The sequence below is a fragment of the Haliotis asinina genome, chromosome 15 (assembly GCF_037392515.1).
Source record: "Haliotis asinina isolate JCU_RB_2024 chromosome 15, JCU_Hal_asi_v2, whole genome shotgun sequence".
Taxonomy (NCBI): Eukaryota; Metazoa; Mollusca; class Gastropoda; order Lepetellida; family Haliotidae; genus Haliotis; species Haliotis asinina.
The window spans coordinates 21199370-21209536 of record NC_090294.1 but is presented as its reverse complement, the minus strand read 5'-3'; the positions used below and the strand labels follow the sequence as shown (position 1 = coordinate 21209536).

At 36.2% G+C, this 10167-nt stretch overlaps 1 protein-coding gene across 1 annotated transcript; it reads left to right on the top strand.

Moving 5' to 3' along the window:
- Positions 1–589: 589 nt before the first annotated feature.
- LOC137266049 (DNA polymerase nu-like) lies at positions 590–9914 on the top strand. Its single transcript, XM_067801547.1, has 13 exons — positions 590–1577; positions 1900–1983; positions 2890–3045; positions 3690–3873; positions 4717–4797; positions 5684–5798; positions 5995–6077; positions 6918–6989; positions 7418–7477; positions 7623–7733; positions 8002–8083; positions 8860–8927; positions 9545–9914. The coding sequence occupies exons 1-13, from the start codon at positions 1425–1427 to the stop codon at positions 9667–9669; spliced, it is 1374 nt and encodes a 457-aa protein (XP_067657648.1). The 5' UTR covers positions 590–1424; the 3' UTR covers positions 9670–9914.
- The last annotated feature ends 253 nt before the right edge of the window (positions 9915–10167 follow it).

The window sequence follows — 10167 nt, the reverse complement described above, 5'->3', positions numbered from 1 at the left end:
TTAGATAATTGCTTAGCTTTTCCTCCTAAACTGTCAAACGCTTTTTGCATCTCTTGGCAAAACATTTAAGACAATTTTTTCTAATAGTTTGCTGAAATTGGCCATATTATCCTTTTTGTTGTTTTAAGGAAAAATATCAACAATGCAAGCTGGAAGTTATTTGTTTTACCTGTCGGTCTCCCTCATTGAAAACACTGGTTAGTTTTGACATCCAAAGTTATACTTTCCTTATTATTTATCAGTTATTCTTAAAAATATGTAGATTATTGTGGAAGAGCAATTATTTCACCGAAGTGGCAAAGCACATCAAGGGAGACAACTGTATTAATTGTCATGGACTGTTATCCGCTTGGTTATCATATTCAGTATGTTAACAGTTGTGCAACATTGCACAAGTGGGTACAAGTGATATTTGAAAGTAAAAACATATGGGCTAGGAGATTTGAATGATAAAAAATACAGTGAGTGATTAGTGATACAAACAGGTGTAGTGTCTAGGAAGACTTGAAACATCTCATTCAACTTAAAAGGTGATAATTATGGCTTGGACTAACAGAAATGTTTTGAATGCTCAAAATATTTTTTGCAGATTGTTCTTCATGGAGACTCCTGGATCCAGTAGTTGGTTCCTGGTTGCTGAATTCTGACAAACCACCTAGGTGTCTACAAGATGTCATTAAGGAGTCTGGAGTTCGACACACTATCAGTGTAACATTTCTGTAGTCATATCGGTTGATGACTGTTTGTAATAATGTATAGGTGAATTCATAAGAGGTGAGGTGAGGTAAGGTGAGGTGGGGCTGGCGTGGGGGGAGGGGAGGTAAAACCATGTTTAAGATTCCATGCAGAAGCGTAGTCAGTCAATTTAGTATGGCCAGGAGATCAGTCCACAACCTCTGAAAAGCACAACCAGTTTAAACAGAAGGATTCAAAACCAAAGTGAAAAATACAAAGAGTAAAATAATGATTTGTGGTACCTGTCAATAGGGTCAAATGTGGCGATGTGCATTGTTCTTCAATGACATACTTGTATTCTTGCATTTTTCTCAATGAACCTTACTCTTGTTATATGTCCTGTGATTAACTGACTTTACTGCACTGAATGAACATTTACAAGGTGCTCACTTTAGACCAGAGGCTGACGTAAGTCTCTCAAAATTCTAAATTTAACATTTAATAGGGAGGCTAATTGTCAAGCTCTTGGCAATTAACATTTCTGTTTTTGAAAGTCAATGGGATCTATATTTTTTCACTCAGTTTTGTTAATATTTTTATAACATTTTGGAAAAACTGTCTGTGTGTTAATGACATTACGCTTAAGTTCTATTCCTTTCTGCCTTTCTGTACACAGTTATGTATGAATGTAGGTGATTCACGATGGTGTGAAAAGTCTGGACTATGATCTAACCCTCCTCCAAGACATCATGATCAAGATGAGAGAGCGGCTGTGGTCACATGATCTCTGGGGGTTATTCAGCAACGTTGAGACCAGCCTGATTCCGTTGTTAGCACACCTCGAGATGCAGAGATTCAAAGTCAACACAGCCATATTTGTTGCTTCTTCTAATATACTAAAGGTAGAATGCAATGTTTATCAAGACTTTAAAAGATTTTATAGGTCGTTTCCACTGAAGGCATTTAAATTTCATCTCGTGTTTGTTGATCTTACATCAAAAGATCTATGACAGGAACTTCCCTTTGAATTGTCAATCTGATACATGCTGGTTTGTAGTTATATTTTAGACTTTGTTCTGTATTATTTTAACTGAATTGTGATGATATCTCTGTGATGGTAATATTTGCCTTAAACTTATAACTTCCTGACTTATTCCTGTCAAACTATATACATTTGTTGCAGCTATTAATAGATATTAGTATGTTTTCTACTTTTGTTTGTAGAAAAAGCTGATAAATTTGGAGGAGAAAGCCTTTGCTTCAGCAGGGCATAGTTTCTGTATCAACAGTCATCCCCAGCTCAGACAGGTAGGTTGTCAACACATGGAATCCACACAGACATTTTAATGTCAGATGTGGAATGTGCCATTGACCAAGCCATAACTGTTTGTGACATTCAGAGGAAAAGAACTTTTAAATAATTACTTACTATGCTTGAAGATAATATTGCTCATTGACATGGGTCAAAATTCAACTTAAGCAATGTTGAAGTGAAGTTGAAATTTCTGGCCAGCAAACACAACATCTCTCCTGCAGTCATTAGATCAGGGGATCATCTGTGCCATCAAAACGCTAGAATAGATAGATCTAGGATAGAATGTATTGATATTGAGGATAGAGGACAGTTAAAATGTCAGAGAACTGTGCAAAACTGTGACTGTGTTGGATTGACATTGCCCTGTGTGAGACTACTAATGATCCCATACAAATAAGCCGATCCCAGGCCAGTCCATAATAGACAGATTCCAGGTGATTTTCATGTATTTTCTCTGGCAATAGGTATATGTTATTACAGACTGATTGGGATCAACTTACATACCTTTTTACACTCTATGTAAAATGAATTAAAACTGTCTATAAGTAATTTTTATCAATTTTTGCAAATTTGTCCTGCTTCATTAAAGAAAAATCATTCCATTAACAGTGTTTATTTTGGAAAAAAATATGTACCAGTCAGCAGTCATTTGTATGTATCATTTTCAAATTTAGGGACTTTTCTGTTCAGAATTTGTAAACTTACTTTTTTTGGACATCTATGTGTCCTTCCACATCTTCCTGCCTATGCCTGTAAATATAATTTCTTTGTTTCAGCCATAAGTCATCTGACATGGTTACATCCATATATAGTTCCATCAGTCTAGTACCATATTCAGTATTAATGATACCAAAAATGGTTATGTGGAATGGTTGGATTTTTATTCTTCGTGCATTCAGGTTCTGTATGAAGAGCTTCGACTGGATGAGAAGTTACCAAGTAAGAGTAAGATAGCCAAAACCACTATTGCCCATCAGAAGTCAACCTCTGAAGCCACCCTGACCCAGCTGAAGGACACTCACACTTTACCTGCAATAGTGTTGGAATATAGGCAGGTGAGTTATTCCTAAGATACATACATACAGTGTACTTGTTTTGTGCCTCAGCAAATTTCCATCTTTATCACTGCAACTGGCAAGTGATGACGTCTTAGTGGCAGATGCTGCTCTTTGAGAAAGTGGGGTGCACACTTTTGAGAAAGGGTGGTACATGCTTTATTATCACCCATTATCACGGGAGATTCAAAGGTCATTTAAACCAGTTGTATATATTGTGAGTAGCATCCTAAAATCATGTGATGCATTTTCATTTCATCAACTCAGAACAGATTTAGTACCTCCTTACAACTTAGCAATGTCCATGTGCTATTTTCTGACACAGGTCTCATGGAATTTCAGTTGATCTGTTACACACTGCCATGAGGCAGTTGCTAAGGCATTCATACATTATCATGAAGACAGGGGGTCAGTACCTCACATGGGTGAGGGGTACCCTGCCAGGTATTGCTGAACGCAGCTTAAAACCATACTCACTCTCTTTACATGAAAGGTGATACATTTGGACTGATTGTTTGCCTATGTAACCATCTATAATGTTGGTACAGTCCTGAAGAATGCATGTACAAAATATTGCAAATTTTATCAGAGGAAGACCAGGAAAAAACCCAATAAATTTTATCTTGTACCTGTGATACTGACAGCTGCAGAAACTGAAGTCTACCTATGTTGATGGGATGGCATCGTGTGTGAAGAAAGGCTACCTGGCAACCCACTGGGACCAGACAGCTGCTGCCACAGGGAGACTCACATCATTCCAGCCCAATATACAGGCCATACCTAAGGTTCCAGTCACCATCACAGATGTTCAGGACAACTTTATTGTTGGTAAAGCAAGAACCTTTTTTTCAATTTTTTCAAATGTGATGTTAAACTTATGTTATATATGGAGCCCAAACAACTATCATCCAATAAATTAAGAATTCATCAGTCTTTTTTCTTAGTTCCTTGCACCTTCTTTGATGATAAAACAGAAAGGAAAAAAAGACTTGGGTTGGTAAAAGTTACTATAATAACACTTAAACAGAATAGTAATCAATTTTCCCCCATCACACCAAAGAAATTATTATTAGCTTTGATATATCTGTAATAACTATTATACATGTACTTAGGATGTTACTGTTTCACATGGCCATCAGCCATTGATCACTGACAGTGATCTACCATTGATAAGGCAAATGTAGGCTAGCAGCTAGTCTCTGAAATGAACCTATTTTACTGAAAATAAATGTTCATAGTGAAAAAAAATAGTGTAATGAAATGGAGCCCTGAGACTTTCTTCATTTTCAGAGACTAAACAAATCTGCAGAGTGATAATTTCTTGGAATTTCTAAACACGTGCAAAGATTCTTATCACCCATTACTGACATGCCACTGAAGGTGTATGTGAAGCTAAGGAAATCTAGACTTGCCACATTTTCTAGACTTGCATGGACTTTCTTGGATATATATACTTCAGGGGCTGTACAACAGACTAAGCCAAATGTTCCCAAGACCCATAATACTTCATACTACCTGGACTTTCCTTTGACTCACTTTACCCATGTTTTCATGTCAGCCTGAAGCTTTGAAATGTATTACAGAATTTAAGAAATGTTTGAATCGTCAAATCTGTGTGTGCAAGCAGTCACTCCAGACATCTTAATGAATGTTGTATGGTTGTTTTGCCAGGTAAAGTAAGTGAACAAGCAACACAGATCTTTGCTCGAGAACCATTCATCAGCCATGATGGACACCTGTTACTGGCAGCAGGTAGAGAAAGTCATTTTTCTTTCAAACACTGATCAACAGAAAGTATTTGTATTCAAGATTTGAATTTATGTTTCCATCCAAACTGAGTTAGATATAAAATAAATGGCCCTCCTATGATGTGCCTTGATATCACATTGCATGAGTTTGTCATGGTAGAAAAAATGTGCTCTACATGATCATAACATGTCTGAGTGGTACTTCAGAAACTGGGAAGTACAATATAGACACAATTTTTGTGATGTATTCCTGCTTGACAACAGAAGAAGAATCTGTTTCTTGAGAAATGTTGCCCTCAAGAAATAATGAAGTTGTTATCCCTATAGTACGTCTATATTGTGATCATAACAGTCATTTCATTTTGAGCAACTAGCCTTGATTATCCAACACAAAGGGAAATGAATTCTTCTCACTCTGCCAACGTATATTCATAAATTCCTGGGGTGGTGGAGTATCATAGTGATTAAAGCATTTGCTCACCACTCAGAAGACCCAGGTTCGATTCCCCACATGGGTACATTTAGTCAGTCTCACAGTCCCTGAACCACATTATTTTGCCCCCTGCAAAACCTCCTCTGCAGTGCAAGTCTTAAATGAAGCAGTCTAGTTTTCCTCTGAATCGCATCTCCCTGGGTCTCCTTTTCAGTTAATATGGGTTAGTTGGTAGAATCAAAATAATATATATTCAGAAACTAAGCATTAGTCAAGGGTACATGGTGTGAACCTGTTTCTGGAGTTCCACACTGTGATATTGCTGAAATATTGATAAAAGCAGTGTAAAAGCAAAGTAACTCACTCACTCACTTATATATTCCAAGTCAATAAATGAATTCAGATGAAGTGTTTGTATATTATTTTTTTTAACCAATATCTTAACAAATGTTTTTAGACTTTCAGCAGATAGAGTTAAGACTGTTAGCTCATCTGGCTGATGACCAAGTCCTTCTGGGTATCTTCAACAATCCTCAACTCCATGACATCTTCATCAAACTCACATCACAATGGTTTGGACTACTTTTGTTTTTTTAAGATTGAGGTTTAGAGGGATTCATTGAGGTTATAAAAAATGATGTGCAAACTGTATGTAACTGGACATTTTACTAGAAGTGATTGTCTTTAGAAAAAGTACACATCCTGGTACACTGTATTCTTATGTCTGTTGTATGTTGTGAGACTTAATCGGTCGATTGTCACATGTAGGTTGGGCAAGTCTGTTGATGAAGTCAGTCCATCCGAGAGAGAACAAACTAAGAGAATAGTCTACTCAGTCATGTATGGAGTAGGTGAGTTGCAGCTGTCATCATCCAGTTGTGAGGAAATTATGCAGGGAGTATGTATTGATTTGGAACATGTATTTTGCTGTCATGTTCAAATATCTTCAACCATTTTGTTAGATGTTTGGCTGAGTAGTGATTAAAGACATTTTGCACAATATTTTTGTAACATGGTTTTAGTTGAAGAAGAACTGTCAATATGATACACACCAGTTTCAAGTTCCTTTATCCACCAATGAGCCTGATGATCCCTTGTCTTTAAATCAAGTCACAAATCGTTTCAAGTTCACTCACTGTGTTGCTTTTCTTATTTAAGAACAAAAAAATTGAACCACTTTTCTCAATTTACCAAAAATGAAGTATATAATTTCAAAATACATTTTGTGTCTACAAGAGGAAGCTGAATGATATGGAGTCTTTTATATTGTTTATATCTTCACCATAATCTAGGTTTCATGCCCAAAATCAGTAAAACCAACAAATACAAATTTCTTGCCCAAAAAACCAACAAATATGAAAGATGGCATTATTTGGTTATAGTGTAACAACCTTGGCAAACATTGCTATGAATTAAATTATAAATAGTTCAAGAATTATGTACAGTATGTATTATTTATTTTATCACCATGCTCATGTTTGTGGGTTGTGCCATTCTGTCATATGCCTGACATGCCATGATATAACTGGACTACTGTTCATAGCAGTGTTGAAACCAACAATCATTCTGAGAATAGTACTTCAGTCATATCCTAACTATCCTGATTGTTTTCATGTTTGAAAACCCAGCACCAGTCTATTCTTCCTTTTGGAAGCATATAACTTTGAACAAAAACCATTGTTGTGTTGTAGGTAAAGAAAAGTTGGCTGATTATCTAAAAGTGAGCCCCAATGATGCCAAGGCTATCATGACTAGTTTCCTCAGTATGTATTGCAGCGGACTTTCTTGATGATGATGATGAAGATGATGATGATGATGATGATGATGATGATTATGAGCATGATGAGCATGACTGATCATTATCAGTATTTAGTGGTTTCTAAGGGTGCTATTATTGGTACTGAATTATTATGTATTTACTAAGCTAATTTATTTTAACAAGATTTATAGGGGAATGCTAGGCCTAGGCATTTTGTCTATCGTAAGATGCTTGATTAAAGTAATTCACACACTTGTCACAAGTTGTGCTGTTTTGAATACAACCACAATGATCAATGCTCGATCCTAGATTGGAAATGGACAGCATGGCATGGAACATGGTAACTCTTCAATAATAGATTAATCAGATCAAATGGCAACTGTACCACTGCTCTCCGTGTTGTTCATTAATTTGGATTACCTATGGTTTCAGCGAAATTCCCAGCTGTAAACAGCTTCACGAAGAAGTGTGTCGAGTTCTGCCAACAACATGGTCAGTGTAATTCATGTTTATCTTTAAGCAAAAAGTAGACTATATGACATGAAGGATGATTTTCAACTCTACCAGTACAAATGTTTCAAGCTTCAATGTGCGTATCAACAAGAATAATGCCCATGCATATTTCTGCAATTTGTAGGTTTTACACATACAATTTTCAAGAGGAAACGTCTCATCCCACACATTAATCATCCATCTCACCAGCTGAGGGCACAGGCTGGGAGGCAGGCTGTTAACTTTTGTGTTCAGGGTAATCATATTAAAATCAAACTTTCTTTCAAGTCTTTAAGATATATCACTTGGACATGGTTGGAGAGTTCTGAAAGTAATCAGTAAACAGGAAATACCAATAATGTCAATGTCTTGCATGAGATTTAGTGCCAACCATTGTTAAAATGGTCAGTTTGCTTGTGGCTTATGGCAATACAAACAGGTTTAGATTTTGAACTATTTGGAGTACAAGTTGTGCAATGCTGCTACAAGATGTTATTACATATTGTATGTTTACCCACACACAGGATCAGCTGCTGATTTGTGTAAGGCAGCAATGATACAGGTCCAAAGTCATCTCAACAAGCATGGCATGAGTGCAAAAGTTAGGTATGACAGACATTACATGAGTGATTCTAGTTACATAATTTATAAAGTTCATAAATATTATTGTAGCAAGTATTTATTCAAATACCTGACAAGTAGACACTTCACCTTTATGATCCTACTTACTTTGTGTAAGGCAGCAATGATACAGGTCCAAAGTCATCTCAACAAGCATGGCATGAGTGCAAAAGTTAGGTATGACAGACATTACATGAGTGATTCTAGTTACATAATTTATAAAGTTCATAAATATTATTGTAGCAAGTATTTATTCAAATACCTGACAAGTAGACACTTCACCTTTATGATCCTACTTATCTGAGCACTATTCATACGTTAATGTATCAAATATTTTTGGAAATAGGACAAATAGACATGCTGCACCTTTACATCCCACTTATTTAAACTTTGAGGTCTGAGCACTGACTCCATGGTCAAGTGAATTGAGCACCTGTCTGGAAAGCGAAAGGTTGATCCCATATCATACCAAAAGTTCAGAAGTGAGGCTTCTTTTCACGTTTGCTTGGAATTGTTGGATGAAACAAGGACCTCTTGACACTGTGTAAAATGTCTGAAAGGGGTCTTCATTTAATTTTTTTCCTTAATTTTGGACACACTGAAATATTAAACCCCTGTGAGATTTTGCACATGCTGAATGTATACAGTACAAACATATTTGTCTCACTAATAAATAATGTGGATTTCTGCAAAACAGTTCAATCTTTTTGTCTGTAAAGACTGAAAATATTTTACCTTGAACTTGTATTGATGTTTATCAGACTTCTTGCCCAAATCCATGATGAACTGCTTTATGAGGTGGAAGAGGAACACTTAGACAAAGTCAAAGGTCAGAGAAATGTTTGATGGGACAATAATGTACACACCATTCATTTACATCTCAAATACCTTTTGTCTTCCTGCCATTAGAAATAGAGAGTGTCTAGTCACTAACGTCAGTTGTTCAGTGTGTAGTATCTTCATTCTGTTAAGAAATACTGTTAACCCTTATGCTGACAAGTTGCCATCTTCTTTTCTTTTCATTACTAGATTATCACTTATTTTATTGGAAATAAGAGTAATTTGATTGAAATGTTATAATTATTTGAGTGATGTGTCTTTCAAAATGGGAAGGCAATGGTAAAGTTTAGGTACAGGGTAATAATAACCACATGCTTACTGTTCATATCTGAATCTCCATATATACCTCCAGGCGTTAGATTTTCAAAATTATCTTGTGTAGATACTAGTAGTTGTAGGTGCCATACATTATCATTAATGACTATCTTAGAGCTAAGAGAGCTTCTAAAATATAGGTCCATGACATTTTCAGTGTTTGATTTGGAGGACCCTCAAAAAAGTATTCACTTGTAGTATCAATAACTTCAGATTGAAGATAGACATGTTAACTTGTGCCAAAGTAATTGTAATATTGAAGCATGTGTTCCTCTGCGTGATATGTTGCAGGTATTGTGAAAGATGTCATGGAAGACAGCACAGCTCTGTGTATGGACATGGCCAAACTCAATGTCCCAATCCGAGTGTCTCTCAGTACTGGAACATCATGGGCACATCTACAATCTTCTGAATAAACTTGTGACTATCTACCATCAGTTCAAGCCTTGACATACATGGGAATGTCAATTTAGTCTGGAGCTGAGACCATGAGTTTATGACATTAGACAATCATATGATGATCAGTTTAAGCTGCTGTGCTGACACATGAGCATTATGATCAGCCAGTGTGCTGAAATGTGGTATGAACAAAAGTGAATTGGTGCTTTTGAATTTGGAATGTATTTTATGCGGATGAAAAATAAATTTTAAAGAAGTTTCATATCTGTTAAGATTTTCTCTTTTAGATGTGGTTTTAGATTTGCCTGGTTATCCCAAAACCTGGACGATGTTAATGCATTTATCAAACATTTTCGTACCAGGGCTATTGATATCTTCAAACAGGACTGGCATTCATCTCTGTATGAAAGTTCAAGATATGACTGTTATCATGAGTTTAAATCTCTACTTGAACCTGAGTCGTATCTATACAACCTACGTAATACAAACCTTCGTAATGCTTTCATACGCGGGAG

What these genes read in the sequence shown, in the direction of transcription:
- LOC137266049 (XM_067801547.1), top strand. Translation starts at nt 1,425, where the DNA reads ATGATCAAGATGAGAGAGCGGCTGTGGTCACATGATCTCTGGGGGTTA. An exon ending in GTCATCCCCAGCTCAGACAG is followed by an intron (nt 1,984 to 2,889) that starts GTAGGTTGTCAA and finishes TCGTGCATTCAG; the next exon opens with GTTCTGTATGAAGAGCTTCG. An exon ending in GGCATGAGTGCAAAAGTTAG is followed by an intron (nt 8,084 to 8,859) that starts GTATGACAGACA and finishes GATGTTTATCAG; the next exon opens with ACTTCTTGCCCAAATCCATG.